Source organism: Spermophilus citellus (assembly GCF_964194105.1).
Source record: "Spermophilus citellus genome assembly, chromosome: 10".
NCBI classification, from domain to species: domain Eukaryota; kingdom Metazoa; phylum Chordata; class Mammalia; order Rodentia; family Sciuridae; genus Spermophilus; species Spermophilus citellus.
In genome coordinates this window covers 62,871,790-62,887,823 of record NC_138197.1, presented here as the reverse complement: position 1 = coordinate 62,887,823, position 16,034 = coordinate 62,871,790, and the positions used below count along the sequence as shown (strand labels likewise).

General features: G+C 34.8%; 1 protein-coding gene across 17 annotated transcripts in view; it reads right to left on the bottom strand.

The window, feature by feature from the left end:
* Nucleotides 1-3,958: 3,958 nt before the first annotated feature.
* PPHLN1 (periphilin 1) overlaps nucleotides 3,959-16,034 on the bottom strand; it is a 110,089-nt gene continuing 98,013 nt past the window's right edge. For all 17 annotated transcript variants that reach the window (XM_081310743.1, XM_081310735.1, XM_081310745.1 and 14 more), the window contains one exon: nucleotides 3,959-6,307. In XM_081310743.1, coding sequence (XP_081166869.1) covers nucleotides 6,113-6,307 — 195 coding nt within the window. In that variant the 3' untranslated portion in view covers nucleotides 3,959-6,112. The remainder of the gene's footprint in view (nucleotides 6,308-16,034) is intronic.

Sequence of the window (16,034 nt, the reverse complement as noted above, 5' to 3'; positions counted from 1 at the left end):
AATACTAGTGATTTCAGCATTTTTAGGTAACTGAATCAAGCAAGTGATGTTGCTTGGTGGCTACTAATCTAAATCCACTCACCACAAAATTGATCTTGCAGAGTGATGCAAAACACTGAACTGCAGGAGTCGGGAGAGATGAGTTAGGAAACCTACCTCTCATTAAGGTTCTGACGGTGTTCATACTGTAATATGAGAGTGTTAGACCAACTCAAAGGTTTCTTTCCAGCTTTAGACTTCTGTGGAGATTAAATTTATTATATTATTGGTCTGAAGAATCTTCTCAGTATAATGTGTCTTTCCTTTTCTGACTCTTCATTTACCAACATGTTTGTCTGACAAGGATCTCTGAAAGAATGATCCCCACCCCTTCCTCTATCACCAAGACCATAGCTTAAGGGAGCTGGGAGTTTTAAGAGGGTTGGGTGTGTGTGTGTGTGTATGTGTGTGTGTGTAATTAATACTTGAGATTCTGAGTAAGAGGATAATCTAAATAATGAAATAGAAATTCAGGCATGGGGACTGGGGCTGTAGTCAGTAGCAGAGTGCTTGCCTAGCATGTGTGAGGCACTGTTCAATCCTCAGCACCACATAAAAATAAAAACAAATAAAAGAAAAAAAAATTCAGGCATGGTTATCTCCCTTTCAGTGCATATGCTTAAGGTTGGTCTTATCTCTATTAAGTAGACAGTTTGGAAGCTGGATAGAGTATGAGAATAAAGTCATTTTCTCCATGTCATTTCTCTCCAATTACCAGGAGAAAAAGAAAGAAAGCGGGCTGCTTTTGGCAACAGTATTAGTCTTGAATCTCTGAACATGGAAGCAAAGATCAAAAGGTGTTAATCATATTAAAGGAATCCTGAATCCTACACATTAATTACCAGGTTTATTCCACTGGAATGAATTCTCAAACTTCACCATGAATCCTGATGCAGCAGTTATAGATTGTGAGTCCTGGGCTGTTTGGGGCTGCATGCACAAATGTGTTTCCTGAAGTAGCTCCAAAGTCATAGGAACCAATATGGAAGTTAGTAGCGAGTGAGGATAAAGTGAAAAACCAGTAGAATATACTGAACTAGGACTTTGTTTTTTGTAAAGTTATTAGTTTTATACATAGCCCATTATAATTATATTACATATGAACTTCACATATCTCAAATAGCTAGTCTGTGCTGAAGGCAAGATTTGAACCTAACTCTGAATGACCATTAAGCTTTTTCTTCTTTAAAAACACTAAACTTAGACTGGAAACTCTACGTAAGACACTGGCCACTTGCTATATAGACCTGGGAGGTCATAACTTCTGTAGTCCTTAAGACTAAAATCCTCATTGGTCCTGAGTTTGATCCCCAGCATTGGGGGAGAAAAATCTTAATTGGTAAAGAATTCCATATGAATGTACTTTGTTAGTTAGGAAACACCAGAATGGTGATTCTAACCTTGTTCAGATAGTGCAATAAGAAAAATATGATGCTTCTCAGAATTCTATAAAATAGTACATTAAACCTGAAATAAATGCATTTTAAGCAACATCCAATATGGCATGCTATATTTTACTCTACAGAAGTAACAGCAAGTTTTCTTTTAATTAATGGGCAAAAAAAAAAAAAAAAAAACCTTTAAAAACCTAAGACCATTTTAGTGATAATAATCTAGCATTAGAACACCATCAATCCAGGAAAAGAGTTCAAAAAACAGTATGATATAGAAACAGGCTGTTCTTCCTGTTATATAAATGTACACTAGATTGTAACAATCATATGTCACTTGTCATTTAAATATAGCTTGAAACTGAGAACTCTGGATTGGCAAAGCCTTTTATACAATCAATCAGCCCTCATTACCCCAAGATCAATCAGTACAACAAAAATGCAGCCTGCTCAGGGCCAACTTCAAACTAACTTTTGGATGTAATTTGACAAAAATGAGCAGTGAGTCTGAGTAAAACATGAGCTTTTTTAATAGGAAACCAAATAATAATGTCTTAAAGAATAAAAATGTTTATTCTGCTCTCATTAACAGTTCAGTACTCCATGTAGTCATGGAATGATCCAGGTTCCTTCCATATTATGAATCCACAAAGAAAAACAAAAAAGAACAATGTTACACTGCATTGCTACCTCTCTTGGGAAGGGATTAAAAGAGTACCTCTAATGTCTAAGAGTCACAGTCTAGAGCAGTACTTCCCTTTCAAATTCCACAAGACAGAACTTACTTCAGACACCTAACTACAACGAGGGCATGGCAAATCCAGTCATTTGGCAGTTATATGATTCAGTATTAACTCTATAATCATATTAACTCTATTACAATGGCAGTTATATGATTCAGTATTAACTCTGTTACAATGGAAAATGGGCAAACAGATGTTGGTAACTACCTTAATTACTGGTACACGCCCATTCCCATTTCTTGTTCACCTGATTGGATAATACAAGTGGTCTGAGAGTTGGAAGGAAGGACATGAAAAATCTGCACCTTGGTCTGGCAAGCAAAATGTGGGCATTACTCCCAGAGCACCACACAACAGCCCAAGCAGTTAAAGCTGAAAAGCCAACTGGCTGCCTGCAACACTGAATGCTGCCCACTATTATCCTTTAGAGACAATCATCATTCTCCCAAAATTATAGCCAAAAAACTTTCAGAGCCTACCTTGGAGTTTAGAATCGATTACAGCAAACTCTGGAGTGAAGCTGAAATCAGAATCTATTTGGCAGAGTGTAGCAGAGTACTTCCTAAGGGGATCTGGTCTTCCCTTCCTTCCAGAGGTTCTGTATCTGTAAACTGGCTCAGGGCTGGGAGGTGATTGAGGGCTATGAGAAATTAACATTTTTGGCAAGAATACTACATATATAATGTTTTCAAATTTCACTCAACTACAAGAGGTAAAACTATAAAATGTTCAAAATCCCTCAATTCTGCTCTCAAACTACCTTTTCCCAAAGAAGGGGAGAAAATATAATCATTCATTCCTTAACTCTCTGCAGTCTATAGTTGAGACAGGTTCCTAAAACAGAAGACAGATTAACAAAAGACCTGATACAACCTGTGAGTCACTGAGATTACAAGTGTGCACTACCACATCTGGCCTAAATAGTTAATTTTAAGAAAGAAAAATGAAGTTCAGATACATGACAATGGAAAAGTGGCCCCAGGCTTTAGAGGTGGGAAAACTGTGGGAAGATAAATCTATTGAGATTTAGAAAGTCAGCTTAAGAGGGTCTCTGAACTGAGAAAAAAAGCTCTCTGTGAGTAATTTACATTCGGGAAGGGAAAGGAGAGGGGGGGGGAGGAGTGTGTGTGTGTATGTGTAGTGGGTGGGTGTGGGTATAGACTTTTATTCTTTGTGATTCTCTGTCCTGCTTTTAGGCAAACTGAGAAATGGCAGAGTTTCTCTGCATTTTGATTGTCTTCAATTCAAGAATCCTTTATATTTTGGAGAAAAAATATCTTGGTTTCCTTCACCATCTTTATCACCCATCATCTTCAAAGAATTTTAGTCACATAGGCTGATACCATTCCCTCCTGTATTTTGCTACTTCTCCTTTTCTAAGTCTTATTCTTCCAACATCCAGGGTCACACGTTACTTCTTTTGTGAAGGCACCTTTAATTTGACAAACATGAGTACCTATAGCATTTCAAACTGTGCTAAGAACCAGATCCATGACAACATGGTCCTTGTCCTTCCTCCATGAATTATTATACCAATGTAGGGTTTTATTCCTGCTGTACTTGGAAATTCAGGCTCACAATGACATAATTGTTAAATACTATTAAGCTCAACAACTACTGTTTTCAGATATCAAAAGTCCATTTACCACCAAATTTAACTTCCTCTATCCTGCTGCTGAGTAAGTGAACTGAATAATTAGAAACAGTTTTTTAGCAGAGAGTAATAAAGTTTACATCTTAGCAGAGCAGTTTAAGCCTGATAAAATAAGAGAAAAGACAATCTAATTATTTAAACTTGGTTTCTTTATTTTTTACTTTTAAAATTCACAAAAAGCTTTACAATATCTGCTTTCCCCATGTTGATCATCAAGGCTTTATGGTAAGACAATGAAAATTTTATCACATCAGTTATGTATACTCAAAAACAATGGATAATTTACAAACACATCTCTTTAATCAAGAACATTTTACAAAATACATACTCTGGTACACATCTGAATTTATCCTATAATTGGACTTTAATAGGCATTTAAAAAAAGAAAAGAAAAATCCCCAACAAATTTAACACTGACAAGCCTAGCAGAATAATGCTGATGGCAAGCTATAAAGAGCTCTAAATATCAAATGTACTTTGAGGGAAGGGAAAAGGAAGAAATTACCTGTTGAACCTACATTGAAATGCATCTGTTAGTAAGACTTTTCCTTTTAATGGATTTCAATAAAGTGAACAACTCCTTTGCCCCTGGCAGTTTCTCAGGTTTTATTTTCAAACTTGTGACATCTTAAAGAAACAGAATCCTGGGACTAGAATATTTAAGGAAAAGGAAAACACTGGGGACAGGAGGATATGACATCAGTACTTTCTTCATCTTTCTATGGTAAGTAATAAATCACTATTCACACTAAGGAAGAATATCAGAGATAATAAGTGGAATTTCATTTGGCTTATGTTTTATAAAAGTTAGCTAAGTATAACATCTCAATGGTAAAAATAAAAATTCAAGATAGTCTCCCTTAGGAAACTTAAAAAAATAAATGTTGCCCTCAATTAGTTTTTAAATTTGTAGAATGGCATAATACATATTTGGAGACACTCATGATAGAATCCATTAAAATTATTTATACTGCTATTTCCTCTTTTAATATAGTCTTGGTATACTCTTGGGGAGCTCTTTAGATAGCATATCCACTAAAAATAATGCCAGAACTGAAGTGAGAATAGAGTGGAAATGGAAAGAGGATGGGAGGATAATGAAATGGTTAGTAATAACAAACATGATTTTTAAGGTTTCCTCACTAATGTCACAAAATGATATATTTTGGCTCAATGGCACCACGCTGCTGGAATTGACCAGGAAATAAGTGGAATATTCTAATGGTCCCAGTTAGGTCTTTAGCTAACTTGTGATTTGGATTGTTCACTGATGAAGGACTGTTGACACAGTCTGGTTGGTAGAGGGTGGCTGTGGGAACTGACTGCCTGTTTTGCTGTTTCTTTGAAGAATACTTTTGAAGGGCTAGGAATCTCTAAAAGTTGGCAGAAAAAGAACTCCTCAGATTACACAGATTAACAAAAAAATAATTCTGTAAATGGCTTAATCATGAGCATGTTATCAATTCCTTTTTTAAGAAAAAAAAATCTCCAGTACTCCTCTATATTTTAAATTTTTCCTCTATTGATCAGGTTTTTGAAACAATCTCAACTTTAAAATATCTCTTTATCATTCATCAAAAATTGTCCCATTAGTCTAGTATATGATATTATTGAAGACTACATGGCAGAGAGAATAGTCAAGAGTTTCTTTTGGAAGAGATACATTGAATTCATTTACTTGGGGGAAAAAAGGATTTTATTCTAAGGTGTCTCTTGGATATTTTAAGTGCTCTACTATATCATAGAGAATTATTCTCAAACCAAATATTCTCTAAGATACTAATGTACTCAGGATAGGACACATTAATGTATTAAAAGTTACAAAGCCTAAGAAAAACAAGCACAAGTCAATAAAATCACAACTCAGAACTCAAATATTTCCACATGGTATCTTCACTATGAAATGCAAAAAGACTACTGTTTAAGGGAAATGATCTCTAACATGTAAATTTCACTCCTGTGACCAAATGATCATAAACTATGGAAGACCATGAGTAAGTACAGAAAGCTACTCCCCAGGACTGCTTTTTCAAAGCTTAAAAAATTAATTGACCATCATTTGGGTGGAGGGATGAGTATGGATTAGGAGGCCTCTACATGTTTAAAAAAGATTCTAATTAAAATATTTTAAGCAGACTATTTTAGATGTTTATTTGATACTGGAAATGTGGTCAACTATCATAAAGTATTTCTCTTCATTACAAAAATTCCATATATTAAGGATTTGAACAATTGGGGAAAAAAATCTAGAAACATTTTTTTTTTTTGCCTGAGCACTAAATCTTCTAAAAAGGCTCTCCAAAATCTTGAGTAGAAGTATCATAATCTGCAATGAAATGCTTGAGTTCTTCAACACACCGCTCACCTATTTCATGCAAATTCTGCCGCAGTGCAAACTGTATAGACTTTTCTAATGAAGGGTCTTTCTCAATCAGCATTTTCACCACCATCCCAAATGTTTCACAGTCCTGTCGGTAAACCTAGAATGGCAAACCACATTCTGGTTAGCTGAGAGTGAAAATAATTAGACAAACATTTAGTTGATTGAGCTAGCAGAATTATAATGCTGAAATCTGTAAGGGAAAGGCAACAACACAGCAGAACTTCTCCGAGAGTTGTGTGGTTGCTGCTGCCAGAGGCCACTTAAACCTCTGGCTTGGATATTTGCTGACAAATGAGTACAAAAACAGATACAACACATCACTGACTGTACAAGCTTGGAATGGCATTTGTCAGTACTAGATAGGGCAGTCTACTTAAAAGGAACATCAAGCTAGAGATGAGAAGAGAAAAGAACAAAGGCTAGGCAAGGCACATCAATGGCTTTGTTCATTTATTTGTTTGGAAGAAAACAATTTCTGAGCCCCTAACTTCAGCTTCTTTGAATCATGACAAGATAACAAATTCAACAACATACAACAAACAATAAGAATGCTGATGTGGTTGAGCTCTTGTCTCGAATACATCAGGCACTGAGTTTGATCCTCAGCACCATATTAAAAAATAAATAAATAAAACAAAGATATTGTGTCCATCTACAACTAAAAAAAAAGAAAGAAAAGGAAAAAAAAAAGAATTATGAAGTATCTATTGGAAAAAAACTTTTCAAGTTAGACATAGGTTATCATAAGTTCTCCAAGGCAGGCCTAAAATCAAAAAAGTATGTTAAATACTCCCATGCATGAACATGTTTATACACATGTACGTATTTATTTATATATATATAAACATACACATATCATACGCATTATGTATATGTACATTTCTATTTCAATGTATATATCTTACTTCAAAATTTATATATTTTATCAGTGGCAATTAGATATTTTTCTGTCCAAAAATTGCTATTTCTTCTACACTAAATGACACTTCCTTAATTTATAGTAAAAAAATACATTTTAGATTTCCATGCTATGTTTTGTACAGAATAGTTCGTGTCTTTAAGGAAAAATAGTTAAGCCTCCAAAAAAATTATGTGCACTATAAATTATTTGATTTAAAAGACACGTTACAAGGCTGAGGCAGAAGGATTCTGAATTTAAGGCCAGTCTGGGGAATTTAGTGAGAACCTGTCTCAAAATAAAATTTTTGAAAAGGGTTCAGAATGTATCTTAGTGTGAAGCACTTGCCAAGCAGTAAGAAGCCCTGGGTTTAATACCAGTACCACATAAATAAGTAAATATCCTGTTACATTATCTTTTATTTTTCTAATGTAACAATATGACATTGTTTGTTCTCCAAAAATGACTTTATTCATTCTGGAAAACTTCAGAAATCATATTGAGCTATGATGTTTTTATTCCTAAAATGGTCACTACTAGTTGTGGTGGCTACTACTGTTTTTAAATGTCTACAATATTTGCCTAAAAATAGCTATTTCAAGAAGACTGTTTGTTGAACATTTTCTTGGGGTATGGGGCTACTGAACCCAGGGGCACTATACAACTGAAATACATCCCCAGCCATTTTCATTTTGAAACAGGGTCTTGCTAAATTGCCCAAGTTGGCCTCAAACTTGTGAGCCTCTTGCCTCAGCCTTCCTATTAGCTGGGATTACATGTGTCACTGTGCCCAGCAAGACTGTTTAATTTTTGCCTCTCACTTTCAGGTTGCTAAATTTTACTAAAATTATTTCCATGCTGTTAAACAAACAATTCAAAAGTCCCAAAGAAATTTAAAGGACAAGTTCTTCAAATGACCCCCAAATTAAAATACATAAAAACTTTAGTTCCCTTCTCAGCAATATACACACACATTTTTCTCAAGAGTAATGAAATTTACTCATAACTATCAAATTTAATTCAGCAATATAAATCCACAATTTGTTTCAGCTTATTATAAGGTTACATGATCCAGAACTAATATTAACATTCTGATAAACCAACTTAGAAAACAGTATACCATTCAGATAATATCACACATGATGTCAAGGCAATAGAGTACATTATGACTAGTCTAACAAACACTACTGTACCTAAGTCAAGCCAATTCAGTCCCTGTGGAGGAAAGTCAGAATCATGATATTTCACAGTCTTTAGTGGAGGTAAATTCCTTACCAAACCAGTCAGCCCACATAATAACAGCATTTTAACACCAACCACAGGCCTCAACAGACCACTTTGTGGGTGGCCTAAATTTTACAGACTTTTTTTTTTATAACAGACGTACTAGATGAGGACAATGTTACCTGCAAATTCTTTAACATAAATCTGCTTTTTATCTAAACTGTAACTCTTCATTTATAGCATATTTACAGAACATAAATATGCTACATATTTGGATAAAAAAACCAAAAAAATTTTAGACATTTATTTAAACTGTTAACTACTATCACTCAAGTGACAAAATACTAATAAACATTTAAGTTTTTGTTATTTGTGTGTATTTACTATAGGTTTTTTAAGTTTTTCACTGGAAATAGAATAAAAAATTATACACTGGTTAATAAGAACAACCAGAACTATTGTAAACAATATAATTTTCTACTAGAGGAAAACTCTTCTGAAAAGCCTGCTTAAAACGTCCTTGTTGGGCATTAGACAGGAAATAATTAGTTTTTGTTAAAGGAAGACCTCGCCCTCCAACATTTTATAAATACAACTTGAATCTATCAGAAACCTATTTCCGAAATCTGTTCCACAATAAACTCAATCCCAAAACAGGAAGGGTGTAGTTATCTGTAGGAGAGTATGTTTGCTTATGGTCCCTAGCTGGAAATTCATTAATAATCTTCAGATTTGGTATCTACAGGCCACACAGGAAGATTTTTGTTGTTGTTGTTACTGTTTTTGTTGTGCTTGGACTTCATCAAAATGGGAAACAGGTTCAACTATGGGAGGGGTTTATATACACCGTACAGAAACTTACTTAAATTTGCCAGCATAATGGAAACACTATCCAAATGTGGTTTCACAAACTCCTTTGTTGTAGTAGTTAGTATTAAGTTAAATTCTTATAAAATACTTTTAGGAACAAAGGAATATGCTAGGATAAACTATCAAGGCTTTTTAGTATTAATTATGTGTTTGGATGACTAGAAGAATATCTGATGAAACAAACTTAATGGCAAATTGCTCCATTTAAAAATTCCTTGTAATGACATAAAACTTCAATATATCACTTCTATTCCTTACCTCTGTTCCCACAAAATAAGAAACCAAAATAAAGGCAAGATGAGTTGCAAGGAGAATTTTCAGATAAACCATCTTTAATATACATTACAATTCTGGAAGATTAGTTTGAAGGAATAGTGGAGGTCAGAGATGTGCCAATGCAGCCAGCAGCCATTAGCCTCAGAGGCCAAATTATCAAATGAGAATATTTCTTCTATTATTGGTGACTCATCATTTCAAAGGCATTTCAAAATACTTAAAAGCCTAAAACATATTACTTTGAAAGAAACCATGTTTCCACTTTCAAATATATTGTCAATGCAACCCATATATATATATATATATATATAATTTATATACAAAATCTCCCCCCACACACACACTGAGAATTGATCTCAAGGGTCTCGTACATGGTGGGCAAGTGCTCTACCACCAAGCTACATCCCCAGTCCTTTTTGTTTTGTGACAGGGTCTAGGCTAAATTGCCCAGACAGGCCTCAAATTTATGATCCTTCTACCTGAGCCTTCCCCGGTAGCTTGGAATACAAGCATGCTCACCTTGCCCAGCTTATACACAGAAAATTGCTGGTAGTTTGCTTAGCAAAATGTTTTTTTCCTTCAGATTGTATAAAGTGATTGCCAATCCAAATCAAAGAATATAGTTCAGGTTAAATGTCCAATTCCTGGGCTGGGGATGTGGCTCAAGCGGCAGCGCGCTCGCCTCGAATGCGTGCGGCCCGGGTTCGATTCTCAGCACCACATACCAACAAAGATGTTGTGTCCGCCGAGAACTAAAAAATAAATATTAAGAAAAAAAAAATTCTCTCTCTCTCTTTCTCTCTCTCCCTCTCACTCTCTCTTTAAAAAAAATAAATAAATAAATAAATAAATAAATAAATGTCCAATTCCTGTCTCATTCTATAATCAATAGAATAATTAACAGCATACTATTATTTTTAACAATCAGATCTTCTAATCAGAATCCAGATAAGATTTGGTCTAAAACTCTTTTTCCTATGAGATAAGATAAGCATAGTATAAGAAGAAAGTAAAATTCAACTTAAAATACCCTGCTTCACTGTCCATTCATATAGTTTTCACCACCAGAACTAGATACCTATACAAAAAAAACATTTTTTTAAAAGACTACACAAAGAGCCAAGTTTTAAAATATCTAATAATATCTGTTTTATCTTTGCAAAAAAAAAAAATCAAAACATACACACAAAACCAAAAACTAGTACAGAGACATCATTAAGAAGTTGAGAGGACGGCATATTACTAAGATGAAGCAATAATTAAAATGTAAACATTACATGTAAAACAAAAGGAAAATTTGGCAGTTCTGCCTGTGTCTCCATTGTATAGGTGTGACAGGAAAGCTCTAAAATTTTTCCTCAAATATTGAATCATTCCCAGTGATTCAAGTCAGTATTTATCCCATATAGTTCAACTGGGAAGCAGTTGTGTTCTGTATTCTATTTTTTCCTAAATGGCAATTATTTCAGTTTTAGAGACAAATTGGTGCAACCAGAATACAACTTTAAAAGTCAAATTTTGATTATAATGCCCTATATTTCTGTTTAAAGCAGCAGTATCAGCAATCATTCTCCTCACATACTAAAAAAATTCTGAAGCATCTAAATGGAAATCACGTTAAACTATGTTTTTTTCCGCTTTCAAGTCATTGCATATAGACATAATTACAGTTAAATCTTCAAATTCAATTAATTTGTAGAAAAAGAAGCAATTGTTTTTTTTAAAACTTTTAAAATTTTTTTTAGAAAGACAGAGAGAGAGCGAGAGAGAGAGAATATGAATTTTTTAATATTTATTTCTCAGTTTTCCGCAGATACAACATCTTTGTTTGTATGTGGTGCTGAGGATCGAACCCGGGCCGCACGCATGCCAGGCGAGCATGCCACCGCTTGAGCCACATCCCCAGCCCCAGAACCAATTGTTTTGACAATGGAAAATGAGACATTCACATCTACAAGTATGCCACAAAATAAAGAAGAAAATGCAAAAAATTACCATAGCTATAATTTTTAATTTTCATTCTAGTCAGGCCAAAAATAATCCACAAGCAATTTTTCATTCACACTAAATAACATAAATAAAGATTAAATTGTATTTAAATTACAACACTGAAAAAATATCTCTGATCCTTTTTAAAATGCCCCTAGATTACAACTATCTTAAAAAGGTGGGCTCCTAAATACCGATAGGCAGAGTGATGAAATTTCTATGGTGATGGGGTCTCCAGGTTTGGGGTACAATATGGGCATTATAATAGTACCTCAGCTCACAGGGCTTTTTTTTTTTTTTCAAAATTTTTTTTTTATTGGATGTTCACAACATTACAAAGCTCTTGACCAATCATATTTCATACATTAGAATCTAGTGGGTTATGAACTCCCATTTTTACCCCAAATACAGATTGCAGAATCACATCGGTTACACATCACATTTTTACATACTGCCATATTAGTGACTGTTGTATTCTGCTACCTTTCCTATCCTCTACTATCCCCTCTCCCCTCCCCTCCCATCTTCTCTCTCTACCCCATCTACTGTAATTCATTTCCCTCCATGTTTGTTATCCCATTCCCCTCATAACCTCTTATATGTAGTTTTGTATAACAATGAGGGTCTCCCTCCATTTCCATGTGATTTCCCTTTTTTTCTCCCTTTCCCTCCCGCCTCATGTCTCTGTTTAATGTTAATCTTTCTTCCTGCTCTTCCTCCCTGTTCTGTTCTTAGTTGCTCTCATTATATCAAAGAAGACATTTGGTATTTGTTTTTTAGGGATTGGCTAGCTTCACTAAGCATAATCTGCTCTAGTGCCATCCATTTCCCTGCAAATTCCGTGATTTTGTCATTTTTTAGTGCTGCGTAATACTCCATGGTGTATAAATGCCACATTTTTTTTATCCATTCATCTATTGAAGGGCATCTGGGTTGATTCCACAGTCTAGCAATTGTGAATTGTGCTGCTATGAACATCGATGTGGCAGTATCCCTCACAGGGCTTTTTTGAGGATTATATGAGAGAACACACATAAAGCACTTAATACACTCAGAAACCATCCAGTCATTCAACAAACATTTGAGGACTTACTCTGTGTAGGATCTATACACAAGAGTTCTTCAGGTGAATAAAATGTATTTTTAATTAGAAAGATGTAATAAAACACAAAAACACAAACATATATATAATACCAGTAAGTGTTAAAAGAGAAAGTAGATTCAGTGATGGAGAAACTGCTTGGATTGGTCAGTGAATAAGGAAATGTTTTAGTTGACAGAGCGATACTGAAGTAAGAAGCCAATGAGAGAAAACTGAGCAGAAGTCAGTATCCACAAAGGCCCCCCAGAAGGAATGGAAAGCAAGTCCTCTTGACAGGGAGCCAGTAGAATGCCAGAGAACCACTGGAGTAATATGAGAAATCTGGAGGGAAAGGTAAAAGACAAAATGTGCAGGTCTCTAGAGCCACAGTAAAGACTTTAGATTTTTATTCTGAGTACAATGGAAAGCCATTATTGGATTTCAAGCAGGGGAAACATTATGTTTAACAGGTTTACATATCAGGAAAAAAGAAATCATTCCAACATCTCACTTGCCTAGGAAAATTGAGTTTCAAAGTATTTTGAAGCACTAACCTTTGTTTTAAACACTATTATCTGTTCCTTTTAGATGGAAAATTCTAAAACATATTGGCCATTTCCTGCCTGGTCATTAAAAAAAAAAAAAAAAAAAAAGCTCTAAGAAACCCCAAAGCTAGTGTATTTTTCCCCCTCTTTGAAAGCATAATGATCATTAGCTAAACTGATTTATCGGTTTACATTTAATTTTTATCACTTGCCTCTTTAATTTTGAATTGTGTTACTCCAGGCACCAGAACTGGTCAAATTTTCTGGCACATAAATTGAATTAAAGGCTAAAAGAGACAAAATTTGTATCATATGTTTTCCCCCAATAAAATGTTACCTTCACCATCTTATCCGTAGGCATCATTTGATTATTTAGTAACTTTCAAAGTGTTCTTCTTTGGTAATCTGTGGTTAAACAATTTTCTACTTTTACTCAAAGGATGCTGTGAATTGTTGGACAACGTCCAAAACTGCAGTTATTTTATCCACTGTGAACTCCTTAATCTCTCTTGTTGAATTCCATATCAACATAAAACACATGGAGTATTCTAAGCCCTTTCCACACCCAATTCAGGAACTCCCACTGCTGATAGGACTCCCCTCCTGTCCCTATCTCACTTCCTCCTACTCTTAACAAAATTGCCTCTTTTCCAATTTATCTTCTATTCAACTAAAAAATGCTGCTACTTTTTTCTCCCAGTCTCAGAAAAAGAGTCTCTCTGAGTTGTCCAAGTTACTCCTTATATATCCCTGCTATTGACAGTTCCTCTTGCTTCAGTACTTATTCCATGTGTTTATCTTCAGGCTCCTTCATATAACCCTTACCTTTTCACAAGCATTCACAAATAGATTTATTCTTCTGCCATACTCTCATGCCCTTGTTCTGCATTTCTGATTTTGGCAACGTAATTCAGGCTATTATTTCCCACCTAAAAAGTAGCAAAACATTTCTGTATAGCCAAATCAATTGCCCCAAACAGCATGATCATAATACTCACGTACTGAAAATTCATCCATAAGCTATTCTATCAAAAGAATTCAAACACTTTTTTCTGACATTCAAATTTTTATAAGTCTGTCTCCAACCCACATATCCTCATATAATTACCTGGGTTACTATCAACTATCATTTTTCTACCAAAAAAATTTCAGCAAAATGTAGTCTATAATAAACTGTTTTTTCACTCCTAGTTTCTCATCCACTACTTGGGGGAACTGCATCCTTTAATTTGTGGGGTCTGTACTAATGCTGAATAGTCAGTGTGAGAAGTGAACTGCAGTTCCCTGGTTGGGGTTGAGACAAGATTATTTCCTTCCTGATATGTATCCTTTACAATAAAAGTGTAATCAAAGGTATAACTCTTTGCTGACTTCTGTGAGTTCTTCTGGTGTACCCTTCAAACTTAAGGGGGGGTCATAGGAAACCCCTGGATTTGTAGCCATTTGGCAGAAATGAAGATGAACTGGGGACCCTCAGAGTGAAGCTAGCATCTGAAGTAAGGATACTCCTACCAGCACTGCGTCCTTTAACTTCTGGAGTCCACACCAACTCCAGGTGTTGGTGCCAGAACTAAACTACACTACACTTGTTGGGTTGAAGCAGAATATTTCCTTCTAAAGCCTTTCTACCAAATCAAGAAAAAGTTTCTGAGCCCATCATTCAAGCTCCTTCTAATCTACCAGTTAATACAATTTTGTTGAAATCTACTGTAAATTCATTGCAAAAAAAAAAAAAAATCTTTGTGCTGAGGAGTGGGGAAATGAAGGTTATATGACAGATAAAAATACCACACTACTTGTAATTGTCAATTATTCCCTATAATTTCCTATTTTTGTACTTATGCTGATTCTATTCACCCTAACTTGGAATCCTTTAGGTCCCATTTTCATATATGAGAATCTTACCCCAATCTTAAGGGTCTGATCAAACATCACTTCCACAGTGAAGCCTTCTTTGGTGGTAACTGAAACCTATTTTTAAAAATCTGTTTCAAAGCCAATGAGCACAGTAGAAAGCAATTAATAAGAAATAAGAAATAGAGTAAATTTGAAAAAGTTAATTGAGCTTTTAAAACATAACCCACTACATATATCAGAAAACTCTAGCCTTAAAAAAACTCAGAGGGGCTGGGGTTGTGGCTCAGCGGTACAGTGATGCCTACCACATGTGAGGCGCTGGGTTTGATCCTCAGCACCACATAAAAATAAACAAATAAAATAAAGGTATTGTGTCCAACTACAACTAAAAACAAAAAACACCTCAGAAACATATTCTTTTGAAGTAAAGGGAATTGCCAGCAGCCATCAATGAGGAAGAAGTAAGAAAGGACAGTGTTAAGCTAACATTGAAGCCACTGATGCCCCTTAAAAGCCAGGAACTCAGCCTGGTAAGGAATAAAAGACATGACCTTAAGTTCATGTAAGACTGAATTAGATCTGAGCCTCTATACAAAAGGAGGATCTTTGGAAAAGTATCAACTGGAAAGAAAATAAAAAACTTGGTTGTTGGCAAAAGAAAACCACAGGTTAACCTGAGGAAGTAGTTTCCCCTGAGAATGCATATGCAACTGGAAGTTCTGAATATAAGCCAACAACTCCAAAATCCAAATACGTGAGGGAAAATGTAAAACTTTCTTCAAAAGTCATCAGAAACAAAAACTGAATCAGACTTGGGACTTCAGATATTGAAATTATACCTGAGGAGGAAATTATTTTTAAATTTATTTACTTTTTATATGCATTTTCACTATAACATGTCTAGACATGGATTACTCTTTAAGTTTATTATATTTAAGATAATTTATGCTTCCTGTATCTGAGTATGTATACTTTTCAGTAAAGTTGGAAAATTATAAAATATTATCTCTTTGAATATTGAATATCCTCTATTCTCTTACTTTTATGTCCTCCAGTTGAATTTAGGTAATTTTTTCATCCTATC